Source organism: Ammospiza nelsoni, chromosome 1, assembly GCF_027579445.1.
Source record: "Ammospiza nelsoni isolate bAmmNel1 chromosome 1, bAmmNel1.pri, whole genome shotgun sequence".
Classification (NCBI taxonomy): domain Eukaryota; kingdom Metazoa; phylum Chordata; class Aves; order Passeriformes; family Passerellidae; genus Ammospiza; species Ammospiza nelsoni.
The window spans coordinates 83,060,276-83,081,781 of NC_080633.1; the positions used below are offsets into that span (position 1 = coordinate 83,060,276).

At 42.2% G+C, this 21,506-nt stretch overlaps 1 protein-coding gene across 1 annotated transcript in view; it reads right to left on the reverse strand.

The window, feature by feature from the left end:
- ADCY2 (adenylate cyclase 2) overlaps positions 1-16,220 on the reverse strand; it is a 205,765-nt gene extending 189,545 nt beyond the window's left edge. The window contains exon 1 of the mRNA XM_059477068.1: positions 15,991-16,220. Within this exon, the coding sequence (XP_059333051.1) occupies positions 15,991-16,218 (228 nt within the window). The 5' untranslated portion in view covers positions 16,219-16,220. The remainder of the gene's footprint in view (positions 1-15,990) is intronic.
- Positions 16,221-21,506: the final 5,286 nt, after the last annotated feature.

The window sequence follows — 21,506 nt, forward strand, 5'->3', positions numbered from 1 at the left end:
TAAAACTTGATTATAATTTGTATCCTTTACAGAAAGCCTCAATGTGTACAGGGGATTTTCACAATCCTGCCTTTAAAATACAAGCTAATGTCAGCTCAAGCAAAGCAGGCCCTGTAAGGCAGAGGTTTATTTTGGAAACTACATTGAACAATATTTTTCTGTTACTTCAGAGGAACTAAATCTCCATAGAATTGTAACTTCAAGAGCAGGACATTTAGAACTTGCAACCTCCCGATCAATTTTTGCAATTATCAGTGTATTTAGCAACGGGTGTGGCAGAATCCTAAGGGTTAGCTGTTCTGTTACCTTAACCACTTCCCAAAGAGGTAGGGGAGAAGGAAAAATAAACAAACCCAAACACTTTGTTGTTTTTTTTTTTTCCTGCTAGTCTCAGAAATTAAAATACACCAAAGGTAATGGAATTAAAATATCAGCATGACACTTTTGAGCATAATGGCTAAGCCTGCAATAGATGGATCTTACCTGACAGTTCTGTCTCCCTGAGTGTTTTCTGTCTTGCTGGCTTTTAATTACTGAAGAAATTAAAAAGTCTACTGTTAGAAATTTTTCACCCCCCCACAAATTCTTCCAAAGTGTGATAATCTTGTTATCACCAGTAAAATCCAAAGTCACTTTCAATCATCTTTCCAAAACCTACAACCTTCTCTCAATCTACATCCTGATCTTTCCCAGATAATGTCATGCCCTCCGTTTAATTTTAAACAGCTAAGCTGTTGTAGAGCACTTCACTGCTATATATAAAACCATAGTCAGATGAAACAATCCATAAAAATGAATAACTAAGCAGTCAAAATGGCAGTTTTAGCATAAAATCTTTTCACATGGTCCCTCACTCTTTTGACACTTTTTCTTTACTCTTTTTGTTTAATGGAATTCACCAGTAGTCTATATACAGAGGACTCCTGCTGGGATCTGAAATTTCACATGCTTTGCATTAATTCAAACCATTTACTACATTAAACTCCTACTAAAATCCCTTTTTGCTGAGATCAATGAACATACTCTAAATGTAAATATAAAACCAAGTGATTAATGTTCTTCAGACATTGATTTACTTTTTTGTTTCATACATCTATTCAATTTTCAGTATCTTCAATTTCATGCAGCCATTTTCAAAAATGTTGAGTGTTAGAAGAAATGTTACAGGGCTCAAGGATTACCAGTTTGCTGACCTCTCAATCAAACATCTTCCTTTAACAGGACTGACTGAAAGAATCTGTTGAGTTGTCTCTGCAGCAAAAACTGCCCATTTTTCCTGTAAAATCTTTCCCAGGACTTGAGACAATGATTTTCAGAAGACATAATCTCCCTTCTCCTTGTAAAATTGGACAGCATTTAAATTCTCTAATATCGCAAAAAATATTTCTCTACAATATCTGCAAAATTCTTCTGGCTACTTGTGACCCTTCTCGTGTGCTTTTATATTTCACTGAATTTACTTATGGCTGACTGCACTGTGTGCCATCTGCCAGACAGCTGGAAAAAATTTTCATTTTATTAAGAGGTGCTGTGCCCTGCTCCTGGCCAAGTAGCTGTACAGTTTCATCTAGGATTTCATAATTTAAGACAACAACTGAAAAGTTTTTGCCAACAGTCCAAGGTTCCTTTTCCATCAATTTCATTAGTATTAGTCCATCTCCACTTCAAAAACTGTGCAATGTCATTAAGGCCAGATGCTATTTCCAATACCACATGATGTTTTTGGATCCACAACTCAGAAAGACTCCTCTGCCTTTTTTGCCCAGCATTTATCTTTCATAACATAAAACTTTGCTTGTTATTCTTGCTTAGCTGCCTGGTAAGAAGGTTTCTTATGTGGGTGTTTTTGTTTGTTTGTTTTTTTAATCTTCCATTGAGTTTTGTGCAGCGTATTCAAGGACATTAGCAGAAAATTAACTGACCAGTATCTTTTAATCAAACTGTCTTGAAGTTTGTGTCAATGAAGCTTTTCATTTTCACTAAGGCCCTGTGAAACTGCATGTCTGAATTTTTTTTCTCTTTGATTCAATATTCCCCATCTGGCTTAGGCGATCAATGATAACAGCATCAGACCCGGATCCAGTTGTTTCATGATGTCTGTTGTCCTGAGAAATTCAGTTCTGTCTATTAAAGAGTCTGATGTGCAGTCTACACTTGCTGTCAGTGCACAGAGATCTCTGACTCCACAGTAGATGAATGCCAGCCCAGCCATTTGCACATCACATGGACCGTGTGGCATTACAGCTGCCCAGCTGCTGTGTGTGTTGCATGCAGCCATGAGAAGCAATTCTGCATCCATGGCCCCACTCTACACCATTCTGTATTCAGGAGTATATGGGAACATAACGGGAGCAGCAAGATTTCATCCAAACCCTTCAGATGACATTCTGGCCACATGAAGCATTTCCCCAGGCTTCAAAGCCACGAACCATATGTGCTGTAAATGTGTTCCCCATAAGAGAAGCGTGCAGTTTTGCAGCCCCTCTGCTGCAATCCAACCAAACTGTTCTCTGGCATTTCAGGCAATGTCCCTGTGAGCACACAGCACTAACAATGGCAATACAGTGGCCAACCCAGCATGTCTTGTGAACACCCATCTGACCACACGTGCCTGACTACCAAGCCAAGCACTTTTGGCAAGTGGGGTTTTTTTTAGTAAGTCCAGTCACATATAGATATTATTTATATTCTAAATCAGTAGAAAACTATGGCATCCAGATTTTTCCAAGTTTGCCTGATAGCCATAAGTGAATCTTGCCTGCTTTGGTGTTGTAGCAATGATTATCAGGAACACAAAGTCATACCAGAGATCAGACTTCTCTGTTTAATGCAAAAAATATCAGACTCATAGAGGCTTTGGAAAGGCTCTTTGGAGGTCCCATGGATGCTGTGCAAATGACAGTAACATAAGAAGTTGGAAGAAAATTTCTGGAGAAAAAATATTTGTTGCTAGTGGAGAAAGTAGTTGTAGCATTCCTGGAAATTATCAAAAAAAAAAAAAACCAAAACCAAACCACTAATCAAAAAAACAAAAAACCAAAAAACAGCAACAACAACAGCAACAACAACAACAAAATAAACAAGCAAAAAAACAAAAACAAAAAAAAAAAAAACAACCCCAGCCGGTTGGCAAGCAAAAGTTCAATAAGCAGCTAAGAAAATGTGCTCAAAAGGGAACTCAAAGAAACTGGGATATTTGGGAAATAGGGATTTTTTCTCTAGAAGGCAACTGAGCTTAACAAAGAAAAGATAAGAATGATTTTGCTGGCACTTCCAATATCACAGGAAAACATTCAAATTGAATGTTACAGATTGATTGTTACAGAAACAGAGTACACGGTTAAAGAGAAGCAGTAATGTCAAGTCGAACAGTGAGTCTCAACTAAAGGACAGAAGTTGATTAAACTCAGCTAAGAAGGTTTCAGCAAAGGAAAGGCAGAACAGACTCTCTTTTTAAAATCTGGCAGAGTAATAGGACACCATATGAAAAGATACACTCTTCTCTACAAGCCTAGGAAGGTAGATGGAAGAACAAAAATGCCTGTTGTTGAAGCATTATTTACACAATAGTCTTCCTGAAAACTTGGTGTAAAAAATCATCAGCACAATAATGAAAAAATAGGAAAAGACTGAAAGCCACACTGTTCACAAGGGACTGAAGAAAGACCTGTATTAACAATCTAAGAGAATTAAAAAAATAGTATAAAGTGGCTATGAGCCAAAAAAAAAGACTGAACAGCAAAGCCTCATAAAAATAAATTACTTGGAGGACTAGTTATCATGCAGATATAAGGAAGGCTGTCAAAGAAGAAAACACAGCAGATCAAGGGACACTTTAGTGGCTCCCAGATGGACTTGCTAAGCATCACAACAGCAGATGGAAGCTGAGACCACAGTCTGTGTCTCATGCGCTGCTGAAAAACAAAACAAAACAAGTACACAGACAAACCTGCCCATACAAAGAAAGACAAAACAATCTTGACAACAGTCTGGTCTCAAGAAATGGCAAGAACCTGGTCCACGAAATATTGCTATTCAGGGGTTTCTTTACAACAATGACAAAGCTTGTTAAGAAAACAAATGAAAAATAAAACCTAAACACTAGAATTGAAAGGGGGAGCTATAAACTTACAGATTAAAATCTTTGTAGGTAGCCTGAAGACACTATAAAACTCAGAGGCATAGGGCAAAAGCTAATCAATTCCCCTAAACAACTTGAGAAAGACCAAAATACAACCAGAATGTCACAACATCCAAGTAAGGAAGCTTCTAAAATTTATCTTCTGTAGAGGATAAAAAAAAAAAACACCAAAAAACAACACAACAACCTAAAAGGGGATAATAAAAAAGGATTTAATATAAAGGCTTAATTAATATAAAGACTCAGTAATGCAGGCCAAGAAAAGAATTTGCTTGAGAAATTATTTTTAAGGGTATACAAATAAATAGTGAATTCTTTTTGAAATATAATCAGGAGTCATGGCATCCTGCTAAAGAACTTCCAAACAAACAGATTAGGCAGATATTAAAAAGAACAACTAGAGACAAACAGACTGTAGTAGAAAGCACTTTGGTTGTTAGTTTTTGGTTTTTTGTTTTATTTTTTTATCTGTGCCCATTGTGGGATAATTCTCATTCCAAAATAATCTATGCAGGAGGAATAAATCAGAAAGTCTGTTTCAAATTGAAGCATTAATGCAAGGCATTACAGACAAAAGCAAAAACATGAAACGTAATTTAAAAAATCACTACAAGCAGTCAGAATTCACCAGAAAGGGCCAATAAGACTCAAAGAAGAAAGAGCTAAAACTGTAATGGTGGACCTGTAGTAGCATGTAACCTGCACCCAAAAGTTCCCCAGTATCCAAAGACAGACGTGATGCAATGCCAGTCTCTCCTGGGATCCCTCTCAAAGACAAAGGGAAGTCCCAGCATGTCTGGCATCTACCAGGAAAAACTGTAACAAACAAAGGTACCAAAGTCCTCAGGAATCTTATGGTATATGTTCAAAATATCCATAAACAGTTTGGAAAAGGGCTGAACAGCAGTCTGGCAAAGATGAGGGTCAGCTATGAAGAAACACAAAAGGATCTCATAAGAGTCACTACAGAGCAAGAAAATAGCAGGTGAATTTCAGCAGAGATGTGTGTGCAGAGATGCACCTCAGACAGAGCAATCCTAACTTTATACACATGACAACAAGCTCTTGGCTGGCAACTAATACTTAGAGATATTTGGTGTTTATCATAGCTAGACCCATGAAAACATCATTTAGATGCTCACCAGCAGTCAAAAAGCAGCCTGAAATGCAGAACATGGCAAAATAGAATAGAGAAGAGAGAACATCACAATGCCCCCTCAATGCACGATGAACGCCATAATTCTGGTTCAATCACCATTTCCAAATGAATGAAAAGGAAGAAAGGATAGTTTTCAAGAATAGTCAAAGCTGCAACACAGTGGCTAGATTCTGAAAGAGTAACACTTGGTTTTAAGGTTTCTCTTCTCTGCACGGATTGAGCACAACTGTCCTTTAATCCAGCTCTTCTGATGTTCATCTCAGCCAAGAGGAACAACCTCCACTGGAGCTATCTGCTTGCAAAGGTGTAGCCAGAACCCCATGAGCTCCTGACCATTCCTACTGTATCACATGCCATGGAATAGAGAACAGACACCTATCCCTGCCAAAAACATAAGTGGTAGAACCAGGATGTGTGGGCCTATATATTTCATATTTAAAAATATGCCCCGTGCAAACACCATGCACTCAACCTGAACAGTGAGTGGGGTTTTTTTTACACATCCTCATTTGCCACATCAGCAGTTTTCTCTCCCTTGGTTTATTTTCCATCGATTTGTGTCCTCTCCTCTGGTTAACCACATGTCAGATAAAATCTGCCAGTGCATACAACTCTCTATTTAATAAGCTGGGGTTCAGAGGGCCCAGGAACAGGGTCTGGGAATGTGAACAGGACTGCCATGCCTTTTGGTCATCCAGCAGCATCTCAGCCTTCTCTTAGGCTGGCAATTATCAAAAGCTTTACTTTAAAACATGTAAGAGCATAAGAAAAGCAGGATGGTCAAACCCAGTTACTAGTGGCTACAACACTCAGCTGGGTGCACTTCTAAAATTGTCCTACTCAGTGGCAGTAGCTGGCAGCCACAGAAGATAAACCATGTCCCAGAGAGCAAGGACAGTTAATTACATCCTGCTCCCTGAAGTGTCCCCTTCAGAAGAGGGGGGATTCAGCAAGCAGAAAAGTGAGCAAAAAATCTGTACCTTGATGAAACTAATTATTTCAGGCTCCAGAGGTAATTGGAACCTACTCACGTAATTTATTAATTTTTAATGTAAATTTAGTGATCAAAATATCTTTCTTGCATACTTTATTCTACATGCATTGGTTCTGACTTCCTCTCAAAAAAGGTGGGTTAATAAGTCAGTTTAGCTTGCTTTTCAGATATTCTCAAAATCCTTCCTTATATTATAAAAACACTGTTAAAGAAACTGTCCAATAAATGCAACTACTATTTATACAAATCACAATATATGGAAGATAAATTGAGTAAAACACTTAGAAAAAATATATATTTTTTAGTTAAATATATTCAAAACATGTCATTGAAAAAGCTCCATCAGCTAAACATTATGGATAATACAATACTTCACAAGACTCAAAGACATATTTTTCAGATTAACTGCACTGCAACATGTACAAAAAGTGAAATTATAGTGTACCCATACAGATTCATGAAAGTCTGAAATACTTATTTAGATTTGCAGAAGTCAGAAGTACTCATCTGATTCTTGGAGCTATTTAATACTGACAGTTACATATTTTGGCTGTCACTTTTAAATCGAAGCTAAAAGGTGGCTTTCCCTCACCATTTTCCTCCTGACATAATAACTTGAGAATCTGGCTGTAATCAAGAAAAAGTGTCAAGATGCAACTCACTTAAAAGTAAGAATGACAAAATTTGAACCAGGGAGCACATGAGCTTCAGCTCACAAGGAAACTGCTCATTTTAAGGGTCCGTTTAAGGAAGAAAAGGTACACTTAGGCTCCTCTCTCTAATGGGTCTTTTAAAAGTACATTTTGCAAGAATATTCCTAAGGTTTAACGAAGACGCATAATAGGGTAGCATGAAAAACAGCTTTAATATTGAAAGGCACTACTGTCATTTTGTAATTACTTTTGAAGTGTTTCCTAAGGTTGTGCAATTACATACTAAACACCATTATTAGTATCGCAACAACGTTCTTAAAGTTTATTCCCCTAAGGATGCTTTCCACACTCTCACATGTCTCTCAGTTCAACTGTCTTCAAACCTAAGATATTTCTTATTTTATTTCTGACTCCACAATCAGGACCCCATTCTGCAATGGCTATTATTTCTACTGTGATAAAATTTCAAATAAACGTTACAAACATGTTAACTTACATTTAAAGTATAACTGCCAACTAACATTTCAGGAGTAAAACTTGAGACTAAATCATAAGAAATAGAGCAAAACAGATTCTGCAAATACAGGCATTTTTGTCTGTATTTGCAGACAAAATGTGTCAGGGCTTTTTCATAAGTACTGTTACTCTATTTCATTAAAGCACGGGTAAGAAAATAATAAAAATCAAAGAAAGCAAAACCAATCTGGTAAATTGTTTTATTGTTAAACAGATTTCACATTATTTGAAGCAACTTTATAAAATCCCACCACCTATCAGTCAGGTTTAAAAATTCCCAGAGCCCACTTGTGCAGAAAACAAGCCCCAGTGAGAGTCTGTGGCCATTTTCTGGCATGAGATATCAAGGTAGGAATCCCCAGTGGGGTTTACAGGACAAGCTACTGGTCTGGACAAGCTTCCCATCCATGTCCTCCTAGGTCTTGACCAGACTAGACAGTTCTCAGACCACTGTGCTGCTACAAAGGACCATCACAGTGCCTGTAGCAAGGCAAGAGAATCCACCCACCTGCCAAGGTATATGAAGCAACTCAAGAGATTTATGAGGAGCAGCTGAAGGAACTGGGGTTGTCTAGCCTGGAGAAAAAGTTGTTCAGTGGGGGCCTTAATACTTTCTACAATTACCTGAAAGGCAGAGCAAGGTGGGTCTTGGTCTCTTTCACCCAATAACAAAAAAAAGGAAAAGAGAAAACGGCCTCAAATTGCACCAAGGGAGGTTTAGATTGCATATTAGGAAAAGTCTCTTCACCAAGGGGTGAACAGGCTACCCAGGGAAGTGCTGAAGTCACCATTCCTGGAGGTATTTAAAACCCATGTAGATGTGTCATTTAGGGACATGGCTTAATGGTGGACCTGGAAGTGCTGGATTAATGACTGGATTTGATTACTTTAAGGATCTTTTCCAACCTAAACAATTCTATAGGAATGGGAGCACTGTCAAGCAGGTGCTGAGCCAAGGTAAAAGAGCATCTGTTTTCCTAACACTTCTCTCAGAGGAAGCAATGTGTCCAAGTCCTCAGCCTGAAATCAGTGTTGCTGGAAAAGGAGCTGGGGGGAATCTTGTCTTCCTAGGATTTTCCTGCCAGACTGACCAAAGTACTAGCAAATTGGAGAAAGGCATATGGAAATTTTACCTGAAATTGAAGGACAGCAATCCCATTTATCCAGTCAGTGAGCAAATCCCCTGTGCCATCCATATCATTCAGGGTCTTTAAAAGGTCCCACAGCACACAGTTCAGCTGTGAGGAGGCAGGTGGAAAAAAGTAAGTTCTAACTACTTTTGCAAACCTCACTGAGCAGCTCTGAGAAGCTATTGGGAAACAGAGAGGTGAGCTGGAGCACCTCTCATCCCAGCTGGTGTCTGGGATATGCAGCCAGAAGCCATTGCTCCTGCACTCTGAAGCACACCTTCCAGGTAAGAAAACCTCCAAAACTAGAATCATGGATGGTGAAAGAAGAACATGTTCAGACCAACATGTCATCATTTGTAGTCGTTTCCTCTGCCTCTCCCAGACACAAACCTGGAACAGGATCCCACCAGAAACAACAAGGGGCTTTTATATCATATATGCACCACTCAAAACAAGAGTTCTGTTTAGAGAAGAGATAAACCACCCTTTTATACAGGGTGGTAAAAGAGACAACTGCGAGAGTAAGTGTAGACACAGCCTCACACTCCTCCGTACAGATGGTGCAAAAGTCTCTTCAATTTTCAGCATCACCTGAATCAGGGTCAGTGTCTGAAGGTTGTTTATTCAAGATATAAAAAGAAAATATATGGAAAAGAAAATTTATTGAGCTGTTTTGAGTTTTAGCTTTTTTCATTAGGTTTGATGCTCAAAGAAATAAAAAGTCAGGGAAAAAAGGGCAGGACTGTGCCAATTCACTTATTTTTGGATCCAGATGCCCCAAAACAGAAGTTTAATCTGTTGGTGTCTTCTCATCATCACAGGTCAACATGGCTTGAGCTGATTCAATTCTTTTTTAAATATGCAGAAGCTACTATGGCAGCACGTAATTATCTGGGATCACAGCTCTGCTGTGACTGGGGAGGTAGGCACAGAATCAAACACTACTGGTGCTCAGCTGCACTCTGCTCCCCAGCACACCCAGCTGCTTGAGAGATTTGCAGAACACATCTGTCTGTGTGAAGTGTCTCCATCAGTTTGGAGTCCTGCATGGAGCAGCCTGGAAGGCTCCAGTGACCACTACTGTTATAACAAGAAGTTTTCTTAATCACAGTTTAAATGCAGGGACCGTGATCTCTGGCTAAGATTCTTAATCTAGAAGAGCCCTTGAAGGCTCAAAGAAATATATTCACTATTTTGTAGGAGCCAACAAATGGGTTGGATATATCTGTCCACAACAAGGAACTTGAAACCAAATTATAAAAGTTTAAGGAAGATAGGCAGGCAAGTATTGACAAGTCCTTGGCAGATCCACTATGAAGTTGCCAGTAGAGGATTTGTGAATCCACATACCTGGCTTGAGGCTGATAAAGACAGCAGACAATCAGAGCCCAATCCATCATCTGTCTTATTCCCATTGCACATCAGTAAACAGCACTAGTCAGAATGTTATTTATCATGTCTGTCAGCTGCAGTAATGATTAGCAGTTGTGGATCCACCGTTTTGAGTCACAAATTGTGGCATTAAATAAGTTTTCTATTGCCAAAGTATTCATAAAACTTCAATTTATTAAGATTACAATTAAAGGCTAAGCATTTTTCCAATATTGCCATACTCATAGTTTTATCCAATTCTTGTTCAGAATTTAGGTTTTTCAATATGAAAGATGAAACAGAGGCATGAAAAGTGTGGTTGCCACCAGCACCTCATTAACTTGATGGCTCTGTTTCCAGACTTGTTAGGGACTGGCACATGAGACAAGCTCTTAGCAGCAATAAAAGTAACCACAGATGCACTGCAAGTGTCATTAGCGAATGAAAGGAGCAGCCCAGACTGATGCAGCACTGAGGACTGAAACCAGACAGAAAGCCAGGCAATTCCTGCTTCAGACAGGAAGATACAGCAACCTTTTCTGCCTGACCAAAGAGATAATACTGCCTTTAAAAAGTCACTCTCAGAGAACACCAGAAGGAACATCTGGCAGGGACAGCAATATCCTAAGACCATATCAACCAACCAGCAACTATAGCTAGAAGAATATCCTGCTATATGATGTCTAGAGACAAGAAAAAAATAATTAGAAACATGGAGTTTCCTCATGGAACATTTTAATAGGGGACTTGAAAGCAGAACAGTACAGTCGATTATAACTGGAACTGTGGAAAGAAAAGGCATTGGAAATACATTGATGTTTATTTTGAATTCCTTCTCAGGTCGGCAGCAGCAGTAGTATGGTAGAAAGAGTTTAAGGACAGGTAGGATACCACCTGAGCACAACAACCATAGCATCAAGCATGCAAAAAAAACTCTGCTTGTCCTTCAATTAGTGAGGATTTTCTTTCTTCATTACTTTTGCTGTGATTTAGCTTTCTTCTTGGGGGAATGAATATATTGGAGTTTGAAAACACTGTTAACAGATGCTTTGGCTTACTTTCAGTCTGCAAGGATTACAAGGAACATTTTCAGACCTTGGGTATTCTTGGGCTTTGGGAAAACAGTTGGTGCTCTTAAACTAAAAAAGCTGTAAATTGCATAGGGTTGATCTCAAAAGATATCTTAAAATTGAGAGTAGAAATGGTCTTATAGTATGCCTGTATTATTCCATGCAATTAAGTTGTAACAGAGCATCTCAAGAATACAGATACAAAATCACATAGTCAGTGTGGTGACCTTTTGGTGTGGATGGATGAATTTTTCAGAGGCAAACTGATGAGATGAGAACGTTACCAGAGGTACATATTCAGAGGCTTTTAGAGAATGATGAAACATGCTAAAACTACTCTTTCCACATGGACCTGGAAGACTTTTCCCTCTTCATTTCAAGATGAGATTCTGATCATGGAAATCTGGAAAGGCTTGGCTGATGTCCAGCTTTTACCAGAAACAGCAAGAATTTATTTCAGGAATAACACGAATTAGAGGGAAGAAATGGCACACCTTGGTTCAAACCCCAAGAGGCTTACAGGACTCTCCTGATTTTCCCCTTGCACAGAAACAGTTCTCTGCCAACCAGGTTGGCAGCCAGAAAGTTTTCACATACTCTTTCAGAATGAGGCAGCTACTTCTTCTTGGATCAGCTGATGGTAAGTTCAGTCAGTCTGGTGCCAGAAAACCAACTCCTGCAGAATGTACATCTGCCATGCTGCAGGTACATCCGTCTAGTTAATTGTATTCCCTCTTAAGAACCACTGACTACGCCCCTTTTTGCTGCAGAAGGTATTTGGGTATGTCAGTAAAATAGATGTGCACCCAACTTTTAGTTTTCTTGCATTTATAAATCCATAAAAAAGTTCACAAATCTAAACTGAGCCTACCAGCAGGATCCTGAGCTTTTCAGGAACTTCAAAGAAGTGGTTGAAGCGGCAACTAATACCTCTGCTCCACAGCCAGTCTTCAGGTGGCCGACCCAGAACAATCTCAGAGTGCTTTGGAAGAGGGAAGGCAACACCATGCCACGCTGCAGAAGCACTTTTTGCCCAACACATGCCCCACTTGGCCGAGGACACCCTCAAGAAACATGCATTGACACACCAGAGCCTACACACCAGCAACCACATCTTAAGAGCTTTACAAGGTCACACATGGCAGTGAGAATTTGGGAGGGAGATAAGGGCTGCAGCTAATGTTGACACCACACATCAGGCTTACAGGTCTTGAGCAAGGGGAACAGGCCAGCCTGAAAGAAAACATGTCTATCTGGAAGCAGCCTGGTGAACCATTAAGTTTTCATAAAAGGAACAGAAAGAAGATCCCAACAGGTTTAAATCTTCCCCCACTTCCAGCACAAGTGCTAAAAGATTTTGATATCCCTGAAGTGTAGGTTCTTATTGAAGCCTTTATCTATGGAGTAGGCACTCTTTAAGTCTAGAAAAATGCATGGATAAAGGAAAGTTGTGGCCTTCCAATAAATTGTGCAATTTGGGCATCATCCTTATCTTCAGAGCTTTTGTTTAATCATGTAAGAAATTAATCACAATTTCAGATATTTCAGGTACTCTCATAATTCACACTATGAATTTAAAAATGGCTCTTTTTTTCAATCTCCTGCAAACTGCAGTTATAAGAGACATGCTCTGGCCAGAGACAAAACTGTTCTAGACACTACTAAAAATGGCCATAAGCTTTTAGTACTAAAAAGGGAGAGATGGGCGAATAATGAGCTTTTCATACATGTTACACTGAAAGAACAACACAATAGTCAGAGATAAAATGAAGCTGAACTCTGGCATTTTAAAGTCCTGAAAGGCTTTTGCAGGTTTGAGAAAATAATTTACTCTCTATCGATTAAAGCAGCAGCTAAACATGGATGACTGATCTCATTTTGCCAGCCTGCAGCTCATGCCAGGTAGAGAAACAGAGAGGATACTCTGACACGGGAAACTCAAAGGTTGATACTATCACTACATTATTTAAAATTACAAGCTGTAAATGGTCATCATTCAAGCTGACTCAAGTTTTATATCTAGTGTTTGAGGAGATAGAGTGCTTAAATCCAAAGGTCAAAATCACAATAGTTCTCTGAAACAAAAGCAAAATCTCCCAAGAAACCTCTCTCAGTAATAATAGCAGTACATTGTCTGAAAGAAAAGTAATCTGATTTCCAGGCACACTTTGTAAGTAATCTTGTTTACTGTAATTTTGCAACAGCTTTCATAAATTTTTCATCTGAAATCAGGAAGGCTATAGCTTGTATTCTGACAGGTTGAAAGAGCTGAGTAAGTAAAATACATCCCCTGTGTGCCTGGCTTTGTTTGGGAACACTTACGAATACTTTGCCACATGAAAAAACACAAAAAAAGGCAATTCAGACACCAAAGTGACATATTTTAACAACCAAATAAAACATTAAAATAGAAGGAAGAAGTCCTCTCACTTCCACTGGTTTCCATTTTTTTTTAAAACAGTCTAGAATACGAAAATGGTTCATACTTCATGAATATCCACCCTAACAATATCCAATCCCACGTTCCATGTTCTAAGCTATTCTATGAAGCACAAGCAAGAAATCCAAACTGAGTCTTATAGTGAGTCATTCTGGAATTTCTTCTCCACAACAGGCTTAAGTAATTTTCAGTGAAATCTTAACTGCTTTGTCCAAAATCTAAAGGAAACAACTGCTAAGAAATATTTCCCTTAACTTTAGATGCATAGCACAGATCTGCACAGAATCATCCCATTTCACTTCCACCGGGTCTTCTCTACAGAATTAGGTCTTCTGTCAAAACAATCACACCTGTACAAGTTGTGCAAGATGAAAGATAAGGATATTAATACCAGATTTTGTGGCTCAGATACTCCTAACCCCATGTCCCTTGTATATCACCAGGCACAAAAAAAAAAAAAAAAGACTAAAAGTCCACAGCTCTATAAAATATGTATCCTTCATTCAGAAGCAGGAGAAACAGATCTAAACCTTCAGAAATACTTTAATCACAAATGCAACCAGAAAGTAGACTATAATAAAGCGCTTTTAGGTGAAATTCTGGGCAGGGTTCCAAAGGATTTTGTCCAGCATCCTTTGGCTGGAAGTCCATATAGGCAAGCTTTCTCTGTGCCTGAGGTTACTTTCATCTGTCGACTGGAAACTTGGATGAAGCCCACCTCTTTCTCCACTCACCCATCCAGTTGTTAGCTACAGGAAGATAAAGGCTCAGGAAAACGGTTTTAAAAGCATTTTGTTCCCTCTTCCGGTATGTCTGGAATTCCAAATGCAGACTGAACTATTAAAGTCACTCTTTCTGAAGAAGTAACGCCTGGCAAGATTCAGCCAGCTCATAGTTTTGTTTCCATAACTTTCAGCAGTCCTTCCATCTGGGTCCAGTTTTATGTCACTTTCATTACTGCGAATGATCTACCTCAAGAGATGAAATTACCAAAATAACCACATGCAACTTGTAAACAAACTGCAGATCATACCACCACTGAAAAGTACAAAATTTGGTACTAAACAGTGTCAAGCCCAAATTCTGCCACCTTGACTGTGGGCAAGTACAGTGTACATATCCACAGTTAACTCTGCCTGACAAACTTCCAGTTCCACTTTCCAACAGTCCCTTCAGCCCTGGTGGGCAAGCACCCACATTAACATACCCGAAAGAGGTAAGTGGTCAAACCTGTATTTTGCACACAGAGCTCCAAAATTTAAGCCTTTGGACATTAAACAACTGAATTATGAAGCATCACCATTACTAGCCTCACTTTTACAACTGTTTTCTATTTAGTAGGAATGGTTGAACAAAAAGCTTAAAATACAGCCAATACCAAAAGGAAATAAACCATGTATCGACTCAAGGCTTAGCTAATCCTGCAGGCACCTCCTGTAGGTTTTAAGACAAAAGTTTGGTCGAGCAAGAAAGAAGGATAAGCAAACACTCGCTGCAGTGCCTCTAGGAGAATCCATTAGATTATACCGACCTGCTCATTCTTGCCTTTAGAGATAACTAGCTCTATTCAGTAAACATTCAGCTTTCGAGAAGACCGTAAAAAGATTCTCTTTTTTTTCTTTTTCTTTGTTTTTTTAAGGTAGGGGAAGAGTCTGAGACCACACAAATACCCATTTACTTCAGAACTATGCAGTAACGCCAACAGCCTGCCTCTAATCGTTAACAGCAGGAAAACTCTGTAAAGGACCAAGAATTTTACTGCCCTCTGCAGCTTTTCCTTTGCAAGGGCAAAACGCCACCCATTTCAGGGGAGATAAACTGATACCGACTGTCACCTGCTGCTGTGACACATTTTTCTTCCTAAAGCCTGGAAACCCCACACTGAGCACGCAGAAAAGACATCGGACCAACCAAACTTCACCTTCCTTGAAAACGAAGGCTGCGCTGTCCCAAAAGCTTTCTTGAGAAAATGGGTCAAACGCTAGAAAATTATCTCATAGGGGATGGAGGGGGCTAGCACAAGGAGAGGCACAGCCCCTGCTCTCTTGCACTAAAAATATTACTTCAGATACAGGTACGGACCGCATTTTTGCGCGGCGTTTAAAACCCTGCCACTACAAAGGCCACCACGGCCAAGCCGCCAGTTGGAAGAGAGAGGAGCCAAGGAATTAAGTGAATTAAACTCGATGCGCTTGTTGACTCAGTTTTCGCTCCATCAGCCGCGCGGCCGCTGCTCCGGCGTCGCCCCGAAATACCGGGCAGCAAAGTTCGGGCGGGGGCTCCCCGGCCCCGCCGCCACCTCGGCGCCTGCCGCCACCAACTTTCCCCCGCAGGAGCCGCAGCACCGGCTCTCGGCCGCCCCGTCCCGTCCCGTCCCGCCCCGTCCGCCTCGGCTGCGAGCGCCGGGTGCGGCGATGCCAGCGGGGCGACCGGAGCGGGGATGCCGGGCGGCGGCAGCGGGGATGCCCGGGAACCCGGGGATGCAGCGGGTCCCGGACCGGGAAGGCGTCTCTTACCAGCCCGGAGGCGAAGAAGACGGCGAGCAGAGCCAGGCAGGCGCCCATCACGATGAGGAGCAGGAAGACGATGAGCGGGTGCTGCTGGCTCATGCAGTAGTAGGACTCGTAGAGCCAGTCCCGGGAGCGGGACTGTTCGCCGCTCGCCCCGCAGCCGCCGCCCGCCTGCTCTGCCCGCTCTAGCAGGTAGCGGCGTCTCCTCCTCATCATCATCGCTTCTTGCCACATCGGGCAGAGCCCGCGCAAGTCCCTCAGAGGCGCCGCCGCCGCCGCCGCTGCCGCAGGAGGCAGCCGGGGAGTGGAGCGGGGCGCGCTCCCGCGCGGGAGGCGGAGAGGAGGAGCCGCGGCGGCGGCATGGGCACGGAGCGCCGGGATGCCGCGGCCGCCGCGCAGCCCGCCCGGGGCTCGGTGCGCCTCCGGAAGGCGCCGCCCCGCACGCACATGCCTTGCCCGGCTCCCCCGGGGGCGGGGGCGCCCGCCGCGCTCCTCCTCGCCGGGGAGGGCAGCGGGCGCCCGCCCAGAGTAAGCGCCCCGGAGCGGGCGGTGCCTGAGCGGGCGGCCGGGGGAGCTGCCGCTGCCCCGCGCCCCTCCGCAGCAGCGCCGGGAGGTGCCCGCGGGGTCGCGCCACCTGCCCTGGCCCTCGCCTGCGCGGGGCCGGGAGCCCTCGCCGCCCGGAGGGGCGCGGGGCCGCCGCAGGTGCCGCTCCCGACGGCGGCCGTGGGGCGGAGAGCGCGGCGTGTGCCGCTCCCGGCCCGCCCCGGCCCTGCCCGGCTCCCGCGGGGCCGCCGCTGCCTTCCCCAGGGTGGGTGGCAGCACCTCCCGGCGCCGCAGGGAGAGAGAGACATTTGGAGATTGCTTTGGAATTGCTCCCACGGGCGGAGGGCTCTTGCGGGACTGTTTCGCTGGGTACCTTTTCCGGAGGCGGAATCCCCTTTTTAGAAGTCATACGTCGATTTTTGTCAAAACGAGCATTCGAGTTAGAAAGAAGCAATGACACATTTGTCCCCAGTTTACCATGTTCCGAAGGATTTGTTTAATTCCTACCAAAGCAGGGATTGAAAAGATGCTGGACATCTAACCCAATAAAGTTGCATATCTGTCATGCACAGCATTTACAGGCAGTTCTGCATCCCCAGCCCGTTACTTCCCTGAATGCCCCTCCCCACAGCTTAAGTCGGTCTCTGCCCTCTCTGATCTACACTCCAGCCTCTGTTGTTGCTTTGTCACATCCTTAAACTCATAGAGCCTGCCAAAACTCTCCCAGGAGAGGAAGAGAACAGAGTAACACAGATGCTAACGGGCTTGAATATCCCAAGGGTGTCTCCTGGCGATTGGAGTAATGTTAGAAACAAGAAGGACTTGGGAGTACTATGCTACCACAAAAGGTGAAAAACTGGAGCTGACATAAGTGGTCATAAATTGTCATAAATGAGAGACATAGAATAGAGGGCTGACCATTAATCAGGTGGAAGAGAAGGCAGGTAACTAGGATGATATAGACCAAAACTCCATGTACTGTGAACTAATTTATATTTAACAGCTAAATTCTGTACCACTGATTTTTCTACCCAGAAAAAAAAGAGATGGGTCCTCCTCCACAAGTGCAACAATGCAGAGAAACCAGTAGCACATACAGCTCCAAAGCCCTGTCCATATATTTGCACCTCTTGGATTCCTCAGGTTTTTAAAAGGGGTGAGACTTGAGCTTTCCTGCCCCCTGTTGCTCTGAGCTGGCTGGATGGAAGAAAAGCTGCTTGTTTTTCACTCTTCCTTCCCTTGGAGCGCTTTCTGGGGCAGGAGGAACACATAAAGGAGAAGTGGAAAGTTACAACCGCACCCACTGTTTTGGGAGAGAGAGGGTGAAAAACTCTCAAAAAGCAGAAGTGGTAAGATTGAAGGATGAACACAAATCTATGTGGGGAGAACATTCTGGCAGAATTAATTGCTGGGAAGGAGTCAGTAGAGGTGGGTGTGAGAATTTTTGCAACATGAAAAGGCTTTGCTTGCAGTCACTTCAAAAATTATGGAGTTGGCCACCCTCACTGTCACACACACATATATAGTGAGATAAGCATAGGGAGTTTAAAAAAATCAAGAGCCAAACCAGAATTACAACATAAAGCCTCTTGAAAAAGCAGATCTCAGAATCTGGTACTTGAAGGTGTTTTGATCTCTCAAAGGCAGAAAGACCAGTATCACTTCTTGAAAATTCAAGAATAATTCCATGATCCTGTTAGTAGCCACAAAAATGCAAAAGATCTCAACAGGCAAAATGAAAAAAGTTCTCTGTTCCATGCGTACATCCTCGCAAAAGCGTTTGAAACATAGACAGGATATTCATACAGATGGTGGAAGTGGTTGTCTTCTTCCCCCAGCTGATTCTGCTTTAATAACTTTCCACTGCTTTCCACCTCCCTGAGCCTGAACAGGAAAGGCTATTCCAAAGAGTTTACCATGATGATCATGTCATTTGTTTGTTATTTCAGTAAGATCTTATGCCTGTAACAGCTAATTCCTCATTATATTACTCTCATGAAATTTCTCAGGAAATAAAATTATAATTGCACAGCAAAAATTTAATTAACCCAAAGGTTGCCCAGTGGTGTCTCATGCCTTTCCAAAACAATGGGATAAGCATAACTGCCTTCTGAAAGAGCAGACATAAGGTGTTTCGACAGCAGAGGAAGAGAAATTAACATGGTAACAAAAGAAAGCAAAATAATCATGTGTAAACATCACCTCCTAAGGGCGCAGGAGCAGGCAATTCCTAGGCGTTACAAGTTGAAGGGGTGAGGCAGAAGGCTGGCTTGGCTGAACAGGAATCTTTTTTCTGAAGTAAGATGAGAAGGAAGGCCAATGGAAGAAATTTCAGGTGGCATGGGAAGAATGCCGAGATGCTGCTTACCTCTGTAGGGAGAAAATTGGTGTGGCCAAAGCTCAACTGGAGTAGAAGTTGACCAAAACCATAGGGGGGAAATAAGAAAAGGTTTTTTTGAATATATTAATGGCAATAGGCAGAGTAGAAATATCAGCCCATTAGAGGATTAGGAGGATCACCTCCCAGACAGGCACATGGAGAATGCATTCTTTGCCTCAGTCTTCTGCATGGATGATGGAACAAGGGGATCTCAGTGTCCTGAGCTGGAGGACTATGACTGAGAGAATGATCAGCTCCAGTCAGCCCTGAAATTTTATGGGATCTGCTGCTCCAGCTGGATCCCTAAAAATCTTCGGGGCCTGAAGGGATTCTACCGGGAATCCTCAAGGAACTTGCTGATGTCATTCCAAAACCTCTCCTGATGATTTTTGAGCAGTCTTGGGAATCCAGAGAGGTCCCAGCTGACTGGAAGCTGGGGAACATTGTCCTGATTTTCAAGAAGGGCAAGAAGAACCCCAGAAACTACAGGCCTGTCAGTCTTACTTCAGTGCTCAGCAAAATCGTGAAACATATTATTCTGGAAAATATTGAAAAGCACCTACATGACAATGCAGTAATCAGTCACAGCCAGCACAGCTTAAATCCTGCTTGTGAAACCAGATTTCCTTTTACAACAGGGCAACCCACCTCACTGATCTAAAAGCGCCGTTATATGTCATCTTTTTGGACTTCAGTAAAGTTTTTGATATAAGCCGTGATGTGTCTCACAGTATTCCTCTGGACAAAATATCCAGCATACAGTTGGATCACCATGTTGTGTGATAGGTGAGCAACTGGCTCACAGATCAGGTACAAAGAGTTACAGTGAATGGGGTACCATCAGGCTGGTGTCCAACTCAGCATATTCTACAAGTCTGATTCTACAGTTCTATGATATGTTTCCATTGGACTCCTGTGTTTTCTTATCCAGCTGATGGACTCACCTGTTCTACTTCCCCTCTCCAAACTAGAAAGTGGCACCTTTCAATTCATCCTTCAAACTTCAGCTGGAAACATCCCACAACTTAATGTCCAAAACCCTTATCAGTTCTTAAAGCAGATCTCTAGATAGAAGCAATGGTCCAGTAAAAAAAAAACTGTCATGAAATTAATGTCTGCAACATTCTATATATGGACAAGGTAATTGAAACTGTGCAGTATCCAAATCTGAATTTGAACTTCTAATTTGAATGCTCTACTTTTTATTTAACATATTAACACTTTTTTTTTCTCCCCACAGGATAAATTTAATTAAGCAAACATTATTGCAGTTGAATGACAATTATGTCATTGCTAAAGTTGAAATGCCATATGTTTTTAGAGACCAATTACTCTAGGTAGCTGAAAATAAGCATCCTTACTTGGCTCAACCTGAAAGTTTTCTATGCCTCAGGGAAAAGGAAGGTACAGTGAATTCTGTAATTTGTGGTTGAAAATGAAAGGACTTTCAGAAAAAAAACCTCTTCATGCATTCTACCTTATTTCTCTAAATGAGGAACAAAAGCAAACCTAGCACTTAAGATTGTCAGAAACTGTCTCCCATGTATCCTTGAGACTCCAACAACACGAAAAAATTTGTTCCTTAGCCAGCTGGTGTCTAAGCATCTGTTGTACCCCTCTGGAGTAGCAAAACAACACAGAACAAAAGGTTGAGGTCCATAGCTGCTTGTCAAAGCAACCGTGAGCCAGAGGCATTACACGCTGCAGTAGCAGATTAACTTAGAGAACTTGGTCCCTTCCAGAGCCTCAATTGTTCTATAATTCTGTTATCACAGCTTACTTCCAGTGGCAAGGGATCTGTCATAAGTCTTAGGGAAAGAGAAAAATAGGAACAGGACATACAGGAGGAACCTCTTGTTCCTACATTGCTCTCTTTGCCCCTCTGGCTCAATCTCCACTGCATCTTTCTTCCACTTTCCCTTCTCTGTTGTCTTTTGCAGGAGTGCTCTGGTCAGAGATACAGAGTAGCTCCCAGCAGAGACAAATCCATTGCTCTCAGCTACTCTGTTCAGCTGTAGGACAACCTGAACCACAGGAAATAAATTGCAGGGAAAGCTGCTGAATCCCACAGCCCTGCAAGATAGCAAGCACACAAAAGAGCCATAGTGATTGGCCTGAGCAAAACTCTGCCCCCAAGTCCACTGATGGTCAGGTTGCCCCTGTTGTCAGCTGGCCGCCAAAGCTGCCCGTCACTGCAGCCTTGATGCTGTCCTGCCAGCAGGGCACCCCACACTGAGCTGAAATTGCAGGTCAGGGTGTCCTGCCAGTAAGGTTTCACATGGCCAGTGCTTCAGTGGCACTTCAGAGCTTGCATGTGGCAGCAGGGCCAAACTCAGGCCAGCCAGAGCTGCTTAGGGTTGCTCTGGAGAGCCATCTCTGCCATAAGATCAATGTGTGGATGCATCTGACATGACCAGGGTCTTAACAACATCATTTTGTCCACTAGTGATGCATAACTTTTGTTGTTGTTGTTGTAGTTGGTTAAGACTGAAGAGTGCTATTTTTTACTGAATTTTTCTGGATTCATTTTACTGAGTTCAGTTAACAGGACTTGCTCTTTCAAATCTTATAATGACAGCTATGTGTTACTGTTGCTCTT